Source organism: Pagrus major, chromosome 17 (genome assembly GCF_040436345.1).
Source record: "Pagrus major chromosome 17, Pma_NU_1.0".
NCBI classification, from domain to species: domain Eukaryota; kingdom Metazoa; phylum Chordata; class Actinopteri; order Spariformes; family Sparidae; genus Pagrus; species Pagrus major.
Genome location: NC_133231.1, coordinates 20195363 through 20215844, shown reverse-complemented (window position 1 = coordinate 20215844; position 20482 = coordinate 20195363). Strand labels below are relative to the sequence as shown.

Genomic DNA, 20482 nt, shown 5'->3' with positions numbered 1-20482 from the left:
CAAAGATTAGCATGCAGTATTTGTTTACCTAATCATTTCCAGAAGAAACTTTTATCATGCATTAGTTGTTGCATCATAGATAAGCAGTCATGTTTCCATGTCGCACTCAGCACAGCGCTGACCAAAATGCTGACTTAACAAAATTAAGAATTTCTCAGCAGAGCAGCATGTGTTAATCTGAGTGCTGCTTCCTCTGCCAGTAAAACCCAGTGGAACATTATAATTCATCACCTACACATACGGTCCAGAATACTGTGAAATAATCATGTCAGTTATTGAAATTATACCACAGCAGTGTTTACAATAAGTCAGACAGTCTTACACCTGAGTATTTAATGTGTTTTATTGCTTGTTAAGGGTTAATGCAAGAACAATGACGTGAGAGCTTGAAACAGGAACAAACTACTCACTTGCTGTATTTCTACAGAAGCAATCTGATTTGACTATTTTCCAAGCGTGTCCTTATTAACATAATCATCTGCATTTCCTCACACTCAAAGCTCAATTGTTTCCATGTGAGGGGCATTTTCCTTCGCATAACTTTCACCTCATATTCAGATACAGTGCAGGTGACTAATCATCAGCTCTAGGAAAGACCACCTCACACATGTGACCCACAAATGCCCCCAACACTGCCCCCAACACAGTTTGAACAGTTTGTTCTTATTTGAAGGCCCAGTCTGAAACAAGTGCGACACTGATTTAAATTTGAAGGCTGACAGCCTTTAGTGTGAGTAGGAAGTTCGAGGTGGATGAGATGAAAAGACTTAAGGCTTACAGTATCACTCACGCAGCAGTCACACCATGGCGGTTACCAGGGAAAACGTCTCCACAAGATTAAGAAAAACAGCTCTGTGGTTTCACCCACATATTCTCAGTTGTATCCATCTATGCATCAATCTGTATATCTATCACAATCAGCTATCTATCTAGCTGTACTTTCGACTTAAAGTAGTTTTCCCAAACCTTTTTTTTCATTACAGTTTTTCTAGACTTCTGTGTTTGTTGAAAAATGCAAAAACACCAGACACATGAGCTGTTAAGCTAATTGTTATATTTTCCTGATTTTCCTCTGTAAGGTAACCTTTCATTTGTCACAGTAAGATCAGCTTTTCTTTTTTCTGTCACAAGTGTCTTATATCAGTTGATCAATTCCCCAAATCTTTGTCTTGAAGGACCTAACAGGACCCTTAAAGGGTAACTCCACCAATTTTACACATTAAAGTGTGTTTACAGGTCTTGGGGAGTACTACTACATATGTGGAAAAAAAGTAGTATGAAACCTTTTGTGGCTCCAGATGAAGCTGCACGTTATCTAATAAACTGCCTCCAGTGATCTCACTCAATGGCTAAGTTGCATTGTGGGTAATGTAGGCACCAGGTTTTGAAAAGCAGTCTATTCCTGTAGCATTTCACTCCTTTAAGAGTGTTGAACATAGTATGGAAACAAAAAATGGCTGTTTTAAACTATATACTCTTCTTCTCTTTCAAAACCTAGCACCTACATTACCCACAATGCAACTTAGCTGCTGAGTGACATCACTGGAGGCACATATGCATTTTCACATATGCAGAAGTACTCTCCAAGACCTGTAAACACACTTTAATGTGTAAAATTGGTGGAGTTACCCTTTAAATAGTAGTTAAAGTTTTAGTATTGGTAGGTGTGCGAGAAATGTCTGGCTAGCGAAAAAGGGGGCCATAAAAAAAAAAGAGTACCAGCTGTATGTTGTGGGGCACCAGCACGCAGAAAGTCATGACATGGGCACTTCACTACATTTTTTCCACTGGAAGGGCATCCTATAGGGTACTTTATCATGTTTTCTCCACTAGAAGGGCACCCTAGAGAGTACTTTATCATGTTTTCTCCACTAGAAGGGCTCCCTAGAGCGTACTTTGTCATGTTTTCTCCATGAGAAGGGCATCATATAGGGTACTTTATCATGTTTTCTCCACTAGAAGGGCATCCTATAGGGTACTTTATCATGTTTTCTCCACTAGAAGGGCACCCTAGAGGGTACTTTATCATGTTTTCTCCACTAGAAGGGCACCCTAGAGGGTACTTTATCATATTTTCTCCACTAGAAGGGCACCCTAGAGGGACATTTCTCCACTAGAAGGGCACCCTAGAGGGTACTTTATCATGTTTTCTCCACTAGAAGGGCATCCTATAGGGTACTTTATCATGTTTTCTCCACTAGAAGGGCACCCTATAGGGTACTTTATCATGTTTTCTCAACTAGAAGGGCACCTATGGGCATTATGCCAATAAAAACTTAAAACACAGACAGAGCTAGCACCAGTTGTAAAACAAAATAAAAAGATATTACTCTATAAAACTCAACCTATTATTTTTTTTTACTTTTACATTTACAATGAACCACAATCCCTATGGTTGACATTCATTGAAATATGCTAAAACCTAGGCTGTTAAACAAAGATTTGACTGGCAGTGTAGGCCTGTTTCGTTGCTGTAAGAACTGACGCAAAAGGAAAACAGAGAAGTGAGAAAGATGAGGATGATTCACTTTCATGAATATCCACCAGAACAGGATACCATATTACTGAAGGGCCTCGTTCTCACCATACTGCTGCTGCTGCTGATGGTTATGATGGGAGCTGTGAGTTAACCGGCGGTGACTGGCAGTGACGGAGGAGGATTGGTTTGGCGTTGCACTTCTGCCATTTCGGTTTCAAAGCAACAACTAGAGCTTCCGTGAATCATGCTGAAGTGATTTGTAAACAAGTAACATTCAATGCAGTATGAAGAATAATTGTGACATACTACTTATTTTGGATTAAAGCATTTTCAAAAGAATTACTGCATTTTGAGGTACAAATACAGTTTGTCTTACTATAGATGTTACTGCACTTTGTCTGTGTTTCTTGTGTATGCTGTGGCTTTCAACTTGAATAATGTTACATCTTTTTGGTAAGGTATTTGATGTGAAGAAGAAACCAGAACGAATAAGAGAGAATCCGTGGGCTGACGTGGGTCTCCCTGTTTACATGTCTTACAGTTTCCAAGCTGACACAGACAGACCACATCAAAGCCAGAAGTCACATGATCAGACAGAGGAACAATATATACCTCATCAACCCCACCTACGAAAACACATGAGAGAGTGCATCGAGCAGAGAGAAAGACAGACCTAGGGAGGCTGGAAACAGAGTCGATAGAAGTTCAAGAGAGGGAGATTAAAGTTACGCTTTTACCAAAACAAAAGCAACAAAAAGATGCTGTCGGAGTGTTTCATCTTTGGTGTGATTACCTTTCTTATAACAGGTAAATTTGTGACAACTTTTGGCAATAAAATGTTCATCAGATGCACATTTTTGGCAGCCTTTTCTTTCTTTTCTTTCTTTTAATTGTTTCATGTTTTCTTCCTCAGGGGCTCAATGTCAAGAAACGGAGGTGTTCGCTGAAGCAGGCTCTCAGGCTATACTGCCCTGTAAATGCAGCTCTTCATCCAGATTCGCCCCTGCCATCATGTGGAGCAAAGTTAACAAAGGGTAAGACACAAGTTTAGCTTGCTGCCTCTCCTTGCTTTATGTATCCAGCTCCAAACACCCTCAAACCCCTCACTATCTTCCTTCAAGACTTAAGACTTGTATCTGTACACTGATGACACTGTATTGTTTGTGACACCTTCCTCTGCAGCACTGTTTGGAGAAAGGAAAAGAACGGTCTGCAGTACTGGGGCTCTAGCTGGTCACCCAAAGGGACCCAACGCGCAAGATGCCCCCACTCCCAGTTTGAACGAGGCGACTTCAGCCTGCAGATTAACGACGTGAGAGAGGAGGACGGAGGAATTTACTCTTGCAGGGTGGCAAACGATCACAGGGTCACTGAAAACATGGTCAAGCTCATAATCATTAAAGGTATGAAAATAATATGCAGCTTTAAAGCCCCCGAATTTTTGATTGTCTATTTTTGAATGGTGGTTTTCTTTGTTAAATCAATGCAGAAGATTACATTTATAAGAAATTGATAAAGCATCAATTGAGCATGCTGAGACTCAGAGTATCCCACCAGTTGGTGAAAATGTTGAACTTTTTTCACTTTGTTTATTCAGTATTTAAAGCAAAAAAGTGAGTCTCATCCCCAGGTCTTCAAAGACAGATGCTTTAGGTTGGTGTCCGTCCTGAGCTGCCAACCCAAAGTGTCAGTATGTGGGATGAGACTCAAAAATCAACTGTCTTTCGCTTTATAATAAAAGTCAGTCATTCATAAAATAAAAATTTACTACAGAATATACATTTTTGATGTTACAGAACCAATGAACTAAGGGGTCTCATTTCATTAGATCTGAATGTGTACGTCTGGATCAGAAACTAGCTGTAATACATGGCAATAATCTCATCCTCACCTGTATCCTTTACAGTGTCTGTCTCTCCGTTGGAGCCCATGTTGGGGAGCGACGTTTCAATCAGCTGTAACATGTCTCCAGAGCCTTACGGAGTCACTGTGCGGTGGATGCTGAACAACAGCCCATTTGGGACTGCTAAAAGTGTTCTGGAGGAAAAGGCATCTGCGAGAATGACAGGAAACTGGACCTGTGTCGTGGGCTACGAGGGCAAAGAGGGGCGAGCTTCGGCAACCCTGACTGTGAAGGGTAAGATTCAAAAGAGATGCAGAAAACTGAAATATCTTGAGCTGTTTGGTTCATCTTTTTTCACGACAAATGTTCCTAAACCCTCCTCTCTCACAGGAATCATCCAACCATCCAAAGACGATACTAAAGTCTACGCTGCTGTGGGATCTGCCGTCACGCTCCCCTGTGTGTTCAGCCCTGAGTTATTGCCAGCTAAACCAGTCTGGGCGAAACTCAAACCTGGGTCTCTTTTTATACACACTCCTGATCGCCTCCCTGCTTCTTTCATTGCATCCTCGCCGTCCTCTCAGCCCACCTCGGATCAGTCTGCCACTTTGAAAGAGGTTGAGTTTGAGGACGAGGGCACGTACAGATGCTCTGGGATCGTAAAGGGACATTGGCTGACTCGAAACATGCAGCTTGTCGTTGCTAAAAGTAAGCCTCCACGGATTCAGTTAAAGCTCGAGTTTCAGCTGTTTGTTTTTTTTTATCTCAAAATGATAAATTTAATCGTCCTGTTTTTCTCTCAGTTGACAGCAGCACCCCGTCAAAGAAAAGAGACTCCATGACACTGACCTGCCAGCTGACCGACACAAGCGAAGTCGTCGACTACGAGTGGGTTCATGTGGTTTATGACCTCAACGGCACCCAGTCAGTCGGGTCCATCCAGAAGGGGAAGACTCTAAGATTAGGCAAGGTGTCGGAGGAGAACCAGGGCGAATGGACATGCCGTTTCTACGGGAAAGAGGGCATTCTGGGAAATGTAACACACCATATTCCACTGATGGGTAAGCTATGAATAAATATACTCAAAATATATCAACATACTGGATTGATGCCATTAATCATATTGTGCCTTTATCTGACCGTGTTACTGTTTTTTTTCCCCTGCAGGTGGTCTGAGTGGACAAAAATCATCAGGTGTCTCAAATAACACCATTGCCGTGGTCGGTCTCAGCATTCTCCTCCTCGTTCTGCTGCTGGTTTTGGTTAAGATGTTCCTGAACCACCAAAGGGTAAGACCTGGTCTTCATAGCGCGGGGAAAAGTCATTTAACCCTGTATTAGATTTTAGAAATTAAAATCCAAAATCCAAAAATTAAAAATACAATCTTTGTTATTTTTGAGAAGGAAAAAAAAACAAAAACAAAGACAGATGTATGAGATGATTCCAGTTTTCAAATGTCTTGCAAAATCTTGAAATAAGGGAACATTTTGAGTTGGATTCAAGAAAATGTTTTGCATTTTTTTTATGGAGTGAAATGATCTTATCTCATTTACTGATTTCTAATGTTATATAAGAAATAAATGCAAAATATGAATTATAGATACATGTACGTGTGCATTCACGCATCACATTTTTTGAAGTGGACTCCAGTGTTGCTCATTTAAACAACTTTACATATCTCTCTTCCCACAGAGGAAAAGGATCTTCCAGTACCCCGCGCTGGAGACGATTGTTCATACCACCTCCAACGAGCGGGAGGAGAGAGAAAGGAGCCGAGAGAAAAAGTAAAGACACATTGAAGCAGAGGCGTCGCAGGACAGATCTCACAGCCCTAAACTGAAGTGAGATCCATCTTCTTCATGCCTTCAACACCTTGGGAGACTGTTGTTTGCACAAGTTTTGTAAATATAATTTCAGAGCAGACGTTGTAGCAGCACTGTTGTTGAATTTGAAATGTATTATCCTGTAATCTGAGTTGTAACTGTTTTTGGTTGTTTTACTGTATGTGTACTGTTTCTATATGTAACTACTAAGAATAAAATGTTTTGAAATAAAGCAAACTCAAAAGAAATAGATCTGGTTTCTTTTATTACATTATATACAAACACAAGCTCTCTTTCTCATGACTGATATAAATAATATATACAGAGATTTACAGTGTCCGTCTCTCCGTTGGTGGCCGTATCAGGAAACAATGTTTCAATAATATATACACTAATTTATAAAAATAATGTTTCATTATATTAACACAAAACACTGACCACATGTTTATGTATTATTCTGCATACTCATTATACATTATTATACATTAATTACAGGATTATTGTGGCCTATAAATTCAGATTGAAGACCTTTGTGCCAAGTGCTGGGAAGATGTTTAATTTACTCTGTTTGCAAAGGTCCATTTCCTCTTCTGTGTGCTTCAGTTTTTCATGAACAATCCCTCTGTCCTTATTAATTTGTCTCTGCAGTTCATATTCATGGACTGAATTTTGAGTTTGCATTATTCAGTCCATTGGCAGTCTAGTTCTGGATCCAAACAGTGACTACGGGACTTTTAAGTACAGCTTCAGAGCTACACCTGACTACACTCTCCGTCATCATGCTCTGAATGTCCTTGAAGGTCCCAAAAGGCCAAAGATCGGCTGATGCCCTCCAGAAGCCCCTCATGTCCGGGTTCTAAATGATCCATGACTTCATCATCATCAAAGCACCAACCGGACCAGTCCACGTTTACACCGTCCGAAAAGACAACACTGAAGGGCAGATGGAAAACAGAAGGTCAAAATGAATGATTTTGTAACTGTGTAAGCACTCACTTCACTACAAAATACTGTATGTCTTTAGGTTCAATTTCTGCATCAAGTTGAAATATGCATTGTAACTTTATAATGATAACTGCAAGGACTAAATGCTGTCTATGGGCCAAAAAAGTATAAAATATCTAAAAGAAGTACTGGCATGCCCAATATGATAATTAACACATTATCCAGGGTATTCAACATCTGAAGATTATGAGAAATAAAAGAGACAAAGAGCCTAAACAATGCTCTGATAAATATATTGTACAGAGTAAGACATTAAATCAGTAGAAAGCAATTAAATTGGCCATTTGACAAGGAAACAGTTAAAGTGTTTGTTAGAGTTTCTTGTGTAAAATACTAAAAAAAACAAAGTTTTAGCAAATGTTTTCATGAGATACAACATGCACTTGTTATGCAAATTAGGACTTGAGCAGGCACACAGCACTCTGAGGTGAGAAACATGGAACAAGCGGTAATTTTGTTTCCATTCTCACAGAACAGTCTGTCCATTACGAGCCTACTCAACACTGAAAACTAATTTCAATAGTAAAGATCTGACTGCAGTTTAAAAATACATGTCCTTATTAAGGGGAAAACAAACTGAGAATATATTAAAAGAATATTGAAATCTAACTGTCTGTTATTTAAGAGAGAAGCAAAGAGAAGCGAGACATCTGTGATGCCAATGAAATGTTCTGCACCAAAGGCAGTAAATGGAGACTCAGACAATGTAGATTATCTAAATAACACAAACAATTTGAATCTCAAAGAACATCTAGATTGTGTAAAAAGAGGACCTAGGCTCTTGTCAGAGAGCATCCTACACCCTACTGAAGCAAAATGATGAATCAACACTAGTTCAGCCTTTTATTCTGTCAATTGTTGGTTTTCCGCGTGTTGTTTTTGTTCTGTTTTGTTCAACAAGTAAACTGTTAACTTTGTACATTGTGCCTTAAAGTTCCCACACTCAAACTAGAATTTGCTGTTCTTGAGCTATGGTGTTGAATAATGGGTATTTTTACCAAAATATTATAATGTCACAGAGCATTTAACCTTCATTTCATTGTTCTGCCACTCCTGTCACCGGCACAGAGCCATAAATGATCATTTGCTTAAAGCAGTGACTTTAAGTATTTTAATAACATGTAGATTTTACATCTGATTTTATTGCACAAGTTCAATGTAAAGGGTCACAGTAATTGCAAGTTTTTCTAACATGTTGATTCAAAGTGAATTAATTAAATAACGTATTCAAATACATTTAATGCAAACATATACATAAACCTTAAGTGTTTATTTAATATTTACATATAAAGTTACGGGGAACTTCTACATAACATTAGTGTTTAAGTGTTTATTATTCAACACATATATTCATAAATAAAAGTAATGCACTTCAAATGGGTTATTCTGCCTCTTGTGATAAATCACACATCACAAAGTTTACATGTAATTAAAATTCCTGAAGTCAGTGTTTTTCGGCAAATTACTTTTTTTGTGCGCAGATAGCCGGATCAACAAAAACACACACCTCCGAGAGCCTCGCTTGCTCTACTTACTTTTGCTAATCCAGTTATGTGCCTGTTCTGGGGCTCACGGGCTCACAGACTGAGACGGCTAAACTGCTAGATAAATAAACAAACAGGTAAAGTTTCTTCATGTGTTGAAAACTGGGGACTGCTTCTACATGCAAAACTGTGGCTTTCAGATGCCGAGACTGAGAATACTGAAGTCACACCATGATTTGGAAGATAAGGGGATATTCCACTCTTGAGTCACACGTCAATTTTAATAACTGACATGTGACACCTGCATGTTTCTTCTTTTGACAAATTTTGAAGCTTTCTTTTCATAATCACTCCCTTCTTTATTGTATTTTTGTTTATCAATGACTGCCTATTTGGAAATGCGACAGATTGTGTTTTCTGTTTTTAGTATTGTAGTCTGACTTCTTTTGCACTGTGAATGGGCGGCCAGATCCTTTTTTCCAGACATTACCCACCTAATTAACAACTTGTTAACTAGTCAAACAATGACTAACATGTGAAAGTAAAGCACACTTCGTCATACTAACCTGTCCCTCTTCTCATCTTCATCTCCATCCACCAGCTGCTCCTTCCATCCTTTACTCACTGTGAGAGCTCTGTGTCGCATCAACGCCACCTCCTCCTCCCACCCTGTGTCTCTGTCTCCATCACTGGGCGGTGGTGAGGGTGTGGTGGAAAACGAGGGGGAGGGAGAAGGATTCCTTGACCTCAAGTTGGTCGTTTTGAAGTTTCTGTCTCTTTTGAGTCCGTCCCTTACCCTCACTCTCCCATTGGCTCTTTCCAGAAGACCCTCCAGAGGTGAATTGTGTCCATTGGGATCCTGTCCCGAGATGGTGAATCGTGCATCCTTTGCTTGGGGTATTGTGTAAAGACTATTAGAGTACAGACGAAGTCCATGGTCTCCTTCAATGATGATGTTAGGATTGGACGCACTCCTTTGGGTTTTTATTTTGGGCCTTTTGTTGTTAAAGTTAAGATCGGGCAGCTCAGACTCAGACATTGTTTGGGGGTCTGAAGAGTCTCTATCTTCCCTGTTCCAAAACATCCCCTGGTTCGGCTTCAGGGAGCCCAGCTTTAGCACCCGATGTGAATCTGATCTTTGGCCAGAAGGAAGAGAGTTTCTCTTGATATTTGTGTTGTCGTCTGAGCCAGAGTTGGAGGGAGAGGAAGCCTGTTCTGAACTCTGAAAGAAGTGCCGAGTAGCGGGACCCTGATGGGTGCTGACTGGCCTCCTCCTGCGTAACCCAGGTGACTTCAAATTTTTGGAGAAACTCCAAGCCTCTTGAGATGTCTCCATGTCTCCAGACTGGCTGTAGATGGAATTTCTCCTTGTGTCCTGGTTCACAGACTGGGAATCTGAGCCTCTCCATGATGGTATTCCTCCTTCTTCTGGTACTCTTACCAGCTCAGGCCCCTCCCTGGATATTGTTGGTTGGTTAGCAGGTTGTGAACTACTATCTTCGTCAATTGGGTAGTCAACATCTGGATATCCACCTAGTAGGAGAACATGCGGTCCAGTTGTATTGTATCTTAATGGATCAGATGCGCTACTACGAGCAAAATGATCCAGGTTAGGGGCAGATTGCCTGTGGCTCCATTTCACACTTCGCTCTTTAATCATGAGAGATTCAGCTTCTTCCTCCGTATGGATCCCAATTTGTTGTCTTCTCACTCCCATTTCTATCCATTCACATCCTCTGATTGCTTGTTCCCGACCAGCGAAGCTCCTTCGCACTAATTTACGATCATTGTCGTTGGGCTTGGAGTTCATAAAAGGTACAACAGTTGTCTTAGTGGCATCAACTGGAGGATTCGGTTCCTCTGCTTCTTTAGATGCCAGCATCCCATTTATTGATTGGTGGATTATAAATTCCTTTGTAAGTTCATCCACAAAAGTCTCTTCTCCTGATTGAGTAAGAGGTCGCTCTTCTGTCTCCATATCGTCTGTCTTGGCTACTGTAACAGCTTTGGCCTCCAGCTGCTGGATTTTCCAGATTTCCATTTGTCTTTTGTTCTCCGCCTGTCTCCAGCTGTTCAGTGTTTCCTGACAACATGAAATAGAAATAAATAGAAAATTCAACAATGAATGTTAAGAAATCTTACTAGATTACTATCATTTCAAAACTTTTTGGTCAGGTACATCAGTTTTTACCTTTGCCTGGTGGATGGTGGAGACCCACCTGGAGCAGCTCTCTGAGGTGCTGGCTGCAAATATGTAGACATTCATAGCACTCTGGAGCTCACCTACCTCCACAAGAACAAATGAACCTTGGAGAAAGGAAGCAATCATTATGGGATCTATTATATATGTACACAGAATCCAACTGTCTCGTATCTTGACCATAAGAAAGTGTTACTCACAGCCATCTTTCAGCGCTATACAAAACGTTCTGTCGAGGGCCAGAGGAGGTCGAACCACTTTCAGTCGCTCTCCTTTCTTCTGGACTTTGGTCATTAGAAGAACATCTGAGAAGAGTAGCGCCACCACCTCCAGCTGCATCATACCATGTGCGAGGGGAAAAAAAAGAAAGTCAAAAAGCAATGACAATGATGTTGTGAAGAGATGAACAGTAACTGAGTGCACTGGCTCTCCTCACCTTACTGTCTTTTCTCCCCCGAATCTTCAAGTTCTCCTCCAGCAGCAGCTTACGTACCACTTCAGGACCCACTCCTCTGATGGGGCAAGAGAGGTCAAACTGGCAGACCTCTCTCACATGCTGTCAAGGAAATCCATCATGAGTAATCATTATGTAGAAAACATTTTAGTGCAAACATTAGTTTATCTTTGTAGAAATCTATAATGTTTGTTATTGTTAATGCAGCCTGACATCTTGCATGAACTCTCATATCCTGTGTGATATTAGGAAGGGAAGAAGAAATAATGTCAAAAGTCATTTTTTCCGTAATAAAATAGTTTTTTTAAACTGTATTCCAGTGATACTAAACATAACTAACCAACCTATTAGCCTCATTTTAAATAGTTCATTTTGTACATATTAAATACAGCTTACAGATTATACAGAACCTTGTGAGCTTGTATTTCTTCTGCATTGAAAAGAAATATACAGCCTTTACTGGAAAACATATTTTACCTTGTCAATCTCTTCGTTTATTCCCTCCACCTCGTATCCCTCCACCCTCTGAGCAGAGATGTTGAGAGCGAGTTCCTCATCCTTTAGCCTCAGGTAGTCATTGATGCTCTCCAAAAAACTGTTTACACTGGATAACTGGAGAGGAGCAAGGAGGATGGTACAACTGAAAATACTTGATACGGCTTCATTTAATTTAAAATATAAGTCATCCTTTTAATTGGTAAAGCTCTTCAAGATTTAAAAGTTTCTCACCATGCCTCTGATGGTGTGTTGCACGTTAGTGTCCTCGGTGTATTTCAGCACAGCCTTGAGCAGTAGAGGGTACTTTGTGACCCTCTGATGGGGTTTGGCCTGCATGTCCCCGAGACGCATCCGCTCACACTGAGGGTGAGTCTCCACCCACTGGACACAAACGAGAAAAAATATGAAAAAGTCTTAATTTATACTGTCTGTTCACCCAAACGATGTTTTGAAATGTATTTTGTTTGTGCTTCTCAGATGTTATTTATAGAGCAAGAGGTTTGTTCTCAGGGATGTCTGTGGATTAACCTGATTAACCAGGAAATTACTCTTTCATTATTCGACGCCACAGTATGAGATTGATGGTAGACCAAACCTACCAAAACAAAACCTCCCACAAGGTATAAGTGAGTTGTTTTTGTTTTGTTTGATTCGGATGAGAAGACCCCTTAACACCCTACACATTTTACCAGGAAATGGTCCATTTCCTGGTAAAATGTGTCTGCTGTGTTGTTAAACAAAAAAACATCACCTCCCACTTGGGTTGAAGTGTGATGGTGTGACATAAGTGAAAAAGCAGGTGTTAAGTAAATACATTTTACAGGGGTGGCACCTGGGTCTTTACACAAGTGCCGGGTTTCTATAAAAATGCGATTAAAATTCTGGCTTTTAGTCTTCCAGGCTTTTATGTAACTGTTTTAGAAGTGCTTACAGGGCACATTTGTCTTGCAGGTCCTGAAAAAGTCTTGACCTCAGTTCTGTGAACAAGAAATCCTTTTAAATGCTGTCGAGGTCTGAATCATTTGGAGAAGACGTTAGTGTGACAAGTTGTGAACTATGACAGTTCAACCACAAGGATGTGAAAGCATCACAAACCACACTGTGCCACCATTAATACACCATTGATACAGCACTTAGTCATTACAGTGAATTCCATTGAGGTGTACCGAATGGTAATAACGAGGTTTGTGTGCATGTTTGTTCAAGTGTGCGAGCTTTGAATGTTGTGCATGTGGGTGTCGGCTGCTCATTGTACCTGGACGAACGTGAGAAAATGTTGGTTGCTCTCCATCTGTCTGCGTGTGAACTCCATATTGTTTTCCTCCTCCCAACAATAATGCTGATAGCAAGAGAAGCGCTGATGGAACTGGGGACAAAAATGAAAGGATAGATAACATATAACATCAGTCCTGCAACCAAAAGTTTATGGAAATTTAGTGGGTGCCCCACCAGGTACTACAGCATATGTGAAAAAGTAGTCAAGCTCTGGAGTGGAATGTGCAAAATCTGATTAAAAAATATGTGGGACACAGAGTAAGACTGAAGAAGTGATGTCATGTGATGAGACAATGTCTGAAGACAACAAGTCTTGGTGTGGGTGTGGCGTTAGAAAGAAATGAGCTTCAGGGTTGCAAGGATCCTTGAAATCAGTGAACATTTGTGAATTTCAAGAAAAGATTAAGGCCTTAACATTTTTGGTCAAAGACACTGAATTTATACATTTTGTGCAAGAATGGAAATTGAAGCTCTTTTGATATATATATATTTTTTTTTACTTAAAGCAGTATTATGTAGAAATTGTCAACACCGCCGTTGTGAATGCAAATCCCAGGTCTGTAACTATTTGTCACACGTAATGTAGGTGCTAACTACAAGCAATCTCATTGCATCATAAAAATGTTATGAGTTGAAAACTTGTATGTTGAAGTAAACATGTATGTAACGCTGTGATCCTACCCTCTCACTGTCTCACAAGTTACATAGAGCAGAAACAAGTGATGGGGGGACGGAGTGGCTGAGACAGAGACACCATTCACCCTATTACAAGACACTGTACAATCAACATGATTGGGGAGCTGTTATGTGAAGGTAATAAAGTTGTGTTTATGTAAACATAATGTTGCTTTAACGTTAGTAAACAGCTGTCTGCATGTGTGTCTTCTGTTTTTAATTGTTGTCCGTGAGCTTCTGTAAAGCCTGCTTGTTCTCATCATAAAAATTCTTAGAATGGTTACAGTAATTAACCTTGATCCGTGTCTCAAAATATGCCGCGTTGGATCCTTGAATTTTAGAGAATTTGGTCTGGAAAGTCCTTAAAGAGTCATTGAATTAGATGTTTAAGAAGGTGTGGGAACCCTTGAGCTCACAAGACCTAAGGGTAATGTAGGTGCCAGGTTTTTACAAGCTGAAAAATGCATGGGATCAAAAAAGATTGTATCTCAGGTTCTGCTGCTTCAAAAAAAAAAAAAAAATCTTTTCATTGTGAGACTGGCAGTGGTAAAGGAGTACAATGCTTAACAATGTGGAGTACTCTTTTAATTGACTGTCAACAAATCACATTTTGGAGTCGTCTCTAGCTCTGTGACTCCATTTTGGACTGAAATCTAAAGCAACCTGAAAACTGTCTCTCAAACAAAAAATATTTTTAATTTTGAGCTGATGTGAGTAAGCTTACAGAACTTGAAAGTAGTACGAATGATAAATACTTACTGAAAACACTGCTCTTATCTCTCATCTTATTGTCTTATAAGAAATAACTTTCTAAGAAGTGTCTGACCAACTAAATACCCACGGAGAGAATTACTCATAACAATCCAGAAGGCTTAAAGCTCTAAAGTGATTATTCATTCACATTCATTCTTTATACCAAAATGCAGCATAAACACGCTCAGCAATGTGTACGTATTATTTTATTTATCTTTAATTCCCGTATTGAGGATTCTTGATTCATTTTATATTTTTTCACACATGTTAAAAAGGTCCTTCTGATTTTGTTTTGTTTATTTGGTCATTTTAAAATGTCAGTCAAAAGAGAATTCAAGGAAATAAAATGACTTTAGTGTGTAACTGTTATCAGTAATTTTTTATTAAAATATGTGGAGTTAAAGAGCTGTTTGTGAAATAGATTGGCTCCTTTTATGTGGTTATGTCCCATTATGTCCTGTTAAATGATTACATGTTATATTATTGGACGTAGTGATGGAGTGTAACTAAGTACATTTACTTTAGTACGATTCTGAGGTACTTGTACTTAACTTGAGTATTTCTATTTTCTGCTACATTATACTTCTTCCATCATTTTTGGGGCAGATATTGTACTTTTTACTCCACTACATTCATTTTATAACTGTAGTTACTAGTTACTTTGCACACTGCGTGTTGCATCAGCACCAAAGTTAAGAAAAATTAATTAATGTATTTTATCAACAATGGGATAAAAAAAGGTCTTAATATTGAATATTGAAGCCAGTAATCAATCGATCCTTGGCATATGGTATACATGTTAATATAAGTACAATTTACTTTTACTGTTACTTTTGATACTTAAGTACAGTTAATATCAGATACTTAAAGAGTTTTACTCAAGTACTATTTGTATGGGTGACTTTCACCTTTACCAAAGTAATACTAACGATATCTTTACTTTTACTCAAGTAGGACTTTTGGGTATTTTTTTACAACACTGACTGGACTTATTTCTGATCATTTAATTGGTAACCAGCATTTTAATGTTGCAGCTGGTTGTAGTTGGAGCTTTTTTGAAACTATTTTATATGCTGTTGGGTCGTTTTATTTAAACTCTTACAATCTATTAGAATTTACATACACAAATATATTCTTGGAAATCTTTACATTACAATGAAACTGGTAACTATAGCTGTCTGATACATTTAGTGGAGTAAAGAGTATAAAAGGGTGTGGTAAAAAAAAAAAAGTATCGTATAGGGGAATATAAGTATATTAGCATAAAATTGAAATACTCCTGTGAACTGTATGTAAGTAAAGTACTTGCATAAAAGTACATTCTATAAACACACTTCTGAATGTGTTTGTGATCTTGCAGACAGTGAGATCATACCTGCAGGCAGCCGGCCTCTAATCTCACGGGGTCAAAGGGCATGCCTGTCCTCCGGACCTCGTGTAACATGGGATAAATCACCTCCTGCCAGAACAGCTGGTGTGCGGCGAGGATGGAGGGAAGGTTGGAGAAAAGCAGCTCAGGGGTCGTCTGTCACAGGAGGAAGTCAAAACAAAATAAAAATCATAGCGTTAAAGTTAAACTCCCTTGCTTTTTGATATTTTCCGTCTGCTCAATGGAAATCTGTCGCTGTGCTTCATTTTCCACTTGTGTGTTGTATTCTGTATGAGCCTGAGCGGATGTTGTTGTTGTGCCAGTCAATATATGTCAGTGGTATGCAGATCAGTGGAAAATAGGCCTTTAGACGAAGTGTGTGTTGTGCTGCATGTTTGTGTGTTTCCACTCTAGATGAGGCTGCATGCTCTGCACACTGACCTCCAGGAGAAATCCATGTTGGTGCATGTTGACAAGAGCTGCCATAACCAACTGTGAGAAGCAGACACAGCTTTGTTAAACATCCTGTGGAAAATCCCTCGTCAGCTCTGACATATATAAGAAGAAATAATGAGACAATGTCAGCAGGTAGAGAATGAGAAACGTACGTCTTTTATGATAATGAGCTTGTTGATGTAAGTGAGCTCAGTGTGGACAAACTCCCACAGCGCCTCCTGCTGGTGCCTCTGTGTCTTTGTCATTGTCTGAAAATTAAAGCAAAACAGAAAAGGAGACAAGAAAGAAGAGGTGATTATGAGAGATGCATCATGAATTGATTGAGTCATTTTACAGTAAGAGCAGAAGAATATGGCAAGAGTTGCAACTTCAGCAAATCCAATGAAACAACAAAGCACTTGTAAGTGGTGGAATGTATACTTTAAAGTACTTTTACTCAAATACTGTACTCAACTCAATTTTGAGGTGCTTCATTTGATTCTTTTCATATTTTGCTTTTTTGTCTGCTGCAATTAGTTGATCACTTACAAGTTACTGTACAGATCTACAAAATTAAATACAAATAATTGATTATGATGTATTATTATAGATTAAGATTCCCAACAGTATACAAAGTAATTGTCATTAGCTCCATCTTTGCCAGCTGCAACATTAAACCGATAAACACATTAATGCAATTACAATTACAATCCAATAATATGATATATAATTCTGAAATGGCATAAAGATCTGAATACTTTTCCTCCACTGGTGTTATTTCATTTTTCATTTTTTTCCCACTTCCCCAGCTTGTCGGAAGCTCTGAGACCTATGCCCATTCATTCCTACAATGCACATAAATCTTTAAAAACTGGTCATGAAAATGCTCTTTTATATTCAAATAATGCTAAATAATTTCCCAGAAAAAATCTGGGCACTGTAGTTGCTCCAATAGGAGTAAAAGGTTGTTTTTGTTGGGGACTATTTTCATTCATTTTGGTGCTTGTGAGTAAGTTTTTACAGCAGCGGGATGGTGCATATAGGATTGGCCCCAAATAAACTACAATGCCCATGTTCGTGGTAATTAAGGAGCATGTCACCAAGTACAACTGTGTGGCTCAATGATGTGTTTTTTCTTTTATAGTTTTGGACAACATTGAAGCTCTTTGACACGGAGGAATAGACTACAGCATATCAGGCTTTTGATACACAGACAATACTTGATAGCAGTGTTGTGAAAAGTACCAAAAAGTCATGCTCGAGTAAAAGTAAAGACATTGTGTTAAAACATTACTTTGGTAAAGGTGAAAGTCACCCATACAAAAAGTACTTGAGTAAAAGTACATTATACATCTGTTTTCATGTATGTAGTATTTACTGTATACTATGGGTCTGTCCTGGCCGGTTACCAGATCAATATTCAGCATTTTTCTGATTATTGGAATCAGTGTTTGTCTTTATCCTATTGCAGACAAAATAGAAGTAACTTAAGTTATAAAATTAATGTAGAGAAGTAAAAAGTACAATAATTGTCTCCAAAATGTAGTGGAGTGGAAGTATACAGTAGCAGAAAGCCAAAATACTCACTATATGTACTTAGTTACATTCTATCACTGCTTGTTAGTAGGATCAATTCATTGCTGGTTTTGGGGTTTGTTGACAGTGACAAAAATGTTAATATTGCCAGAGTTATACTCTACAGGCCCGTACAGAATGAGAGTCCACGATCTCTGTCCAGTTCTTCTCCAGCGTCGTTCCCTGACTTTCCTCCTTCCACCTCCACCTTAGACTGACTGGCACAGCGTAACTCCCCAGATCCTGCTTCAACACATCCAGCTGACCTCGCTCCTAAGAGGTGGTAAAAAACAGAGATGACAAACAGAGGAATTTAGAATAGGAAGAAAAAAAACAGAAGTCAGGGAGAAAAAAACAGAAGTCAGAGAGAAAAAAAAAACAGAAGTCAGAGAGAAAAAAGAGGAATTTCTGAGTCAGTGATTCCTTTGAAACGGTTATTAACTGTTCTTGTGAATACCGTTCACAAACAGAGCAGTACTGTACAAGTACTGCTGCAGGTTCTTTCAGTCATTACATTGCATGGACACAGTTAGAGCAAGTCTGTATCTGTTTTTGAGCATGTCAGCATGTAGTGTGATGAGCAGATGACAAGATAATACCTCAGACGCAGGGTTTTTCTCAGACACTCCCTGGCTGAACAGGACCTGTCTCAGAGCAGCTCTGGGTTTGGCCCCTGCAGACGTTCCCTTAGTCACTGTTGCAAAGTCAGTCACGACCTTCTGCTTCGTCCGCCGCTGGAAAGACAGAATGATGTCAGGCATTTCTGTTTCAGGTTGATTTACAAACATGGACATACTCAGTAAAAAATACATTAAAAGTAATAGTAATAGTCACATTTTAATGAAAATTTTCACATAAGAAATTTGAATTACATATGCTCATATGCAATTGGCTTTTTTTCACATGTGGGTCAGTAAAATATACTTAAAGTAACAAAAGTAAAAGTCTTTAAAAGTCCCTTTTATAGTGTCAGGATGAAGGTGAAGGATTATTATCACTGATGCAGTAATGTGTAAGCAGAATGTGTTACTTTTTTAAGCTGTTTACTCTGCAAAACCCTCAATGTTATATAGACATTAATGTCTGTAAGAGTCCTAAGAGCTTTTTTTGCGGAGCAGTGAGAATATTTCGAGCTGTTTTTAATTATTAACCATTTGTTTAAAGTATGTTTTATTAATAAAAGTCAGTATCTTGAAACAAGAGAGATTAAGGGACTGTCGCTGCACTAGAATCATAAAAAAGTTGATTAGGAAAAGTTGATCTGTGTTAAAATGAGGTTCAAATATTAATAAAACATTGGCAGAAAGAAATACAACTTAAATGACTCAATTCCAGACTAAAATATCTTGATTAGAGGTATTTCTCTCACTGAAAAATGCGTTAGTTTTAGACGATCAATCATATTCTTAGAGTGAAAAACTCCAGGCGAAAGTAGTGGAGTAAAAGTACCTCTCTGAAATGTAGTGGAGTATGTGATTATTATTAAGTAGAATAACCTGGAAATACTCAAGTAAAGCAGCACAAAACTGTATTTAAGCACAATGCTTGAGTACATGGGCTTAGTTGCATTTCACCACTGGTGATATCAGGACAGGAAGCTGCCACCACCCTCACACTTCTGTTTCATTTCCCTCACCTGATAGCCAAACGTATTGAACCTGTGTTTCTCGTGTTTCTCTGCTGACCCCCAGCGGTGAGTGTTGATCTCTGCAGCTGCTGTCGTCCCTTCAACAACATCTGGCTCTCTGGTGTCCACGTCCCTCTGCCTTTCCCCGTCCACACCGTCTCGCCACGGCACCATTGTTTCTTCCATCAGTGACTCATTTCCCCCACCGTTGTTTACATGCGGTGCTTTTGAGGAAAGGCTGAGGACAAGCACACAGAGTTACTCATTACCAAAATAAGGTGTGTGAGGGAACCAGAGAGAAGAGTGGATTATGACAAAAGGCTTCCCATGAGAGTGGACGGCAGAATGGAGGGACATTGTGGGCTTTGTTATCATTTTAAACAATTTACTAAAGCTTTACAAATGCTACAAAACTAACAAACACAGATGACTTAATCTTTAAGACAGTGGCTCCCAACCTTTTGACTTCTGACCCTTCAAAATGAAGAATGTCTGCTGTTTCATGTGTCTATTGGTTGTGAACAGCTCAACCAAAGAGTTTTTTCCCTTTGTTTTTATTGTTTAATGTTTATTTTTATAGAGACAAGTGAACCAGTGCCTAACACTACAGCATTTATTGCCTAAACTAGATTGCAGTGGCACTGGATTAACTTTAAAATGCACAAAACTTAAGTAGGAAATAGCACAAAACACACATTTTTTAGAAAACTTTTTCAACTGCATTTCAAAACAATCTCAGTTTTGGTTCAGTTTGAGTTGCACATGTCAACCCCTTGAACAAAAAAATGTCTGAATGAAAATGTACAAAAAGGCACCATATGGTTCTTGTCTGTGTTTCTGAGCCAGAAAACCTGAGAGGTACCATCAGATCGCTGAGAACATGAAAAGCCTGGTTATTTAGGCGTTAATTGATGAGCTTAAAGGTTAAGTTCACTCAAAAATGACCCTCAAGGACAGAGGATATTGTTCACTGTACTGATTGTAAAG

The 20482-nt window shown here is 39.1% G+C and overlaps 2 protein-coding genes across 2 annotated transcripts; one reads left to right on the top strand and one right to left on the bottom strand.

The window, feature by feature from the left end:
• The first annotated feature begins 3115 nt into the window (after positions 1-3115).
• LOC141011576 (lymphocyte activation gene 3 protein-like) lies at positions 3116-6383 on the top strand. Its single transcript, XM_073484756.1, has 8 exons — positions 3116-3286; positions 3393-3513; positions 3662-3882; positions 4386-4616; positions 4713-5030; positions 5126-5383; positions 5490-5611; positions 6015-6383. The coding sequence occupies exons 1-8, from the start codon at positions 3238-3240 to the stop codon at positions 6108-6110; spliced, it is 1416 nt and encodes a 471-aa protein (XP_073340857.1). The 5' UTR covers positions 3116-3237; the 3' UTR covers positions 6111-6383.
• Positions 6384-6393: 10 nt separating this feature from the next.
• On the bottom strand, positions 6394-19768 carry plekhg6 (pleckstrin homology domain containing, family G (with RhoGef domain) member 6). The gene is made up of 14 exons (XM_073484755.1): positions 19505-19768; positions 18468-18602; positions 18004-18141; positions 16467-16562; positions 16300-16350; positions 15865-16014; positions 13042-13152; positions 12018-12167; positions 11766-11900; positions 11271-11390; positions 11035-11167; positions 10826-10941; positions 9201-10717; positions 6394-7078 (listed from the first exon to the last, which is right to left on the bottom strand). Exons 1-14 carry the CDS (start codon positions 19679-19681, stop codon positions 6898-6900), a joined length of 3210 nt encoding a protein of 1069 aa, XP_073340856.1. The 5' UTR covers positions 19682-19768; the 3' UTR covers positions 6394-6897.
• Positions 19769-20482: the final 714 nt, after the last annotated feature.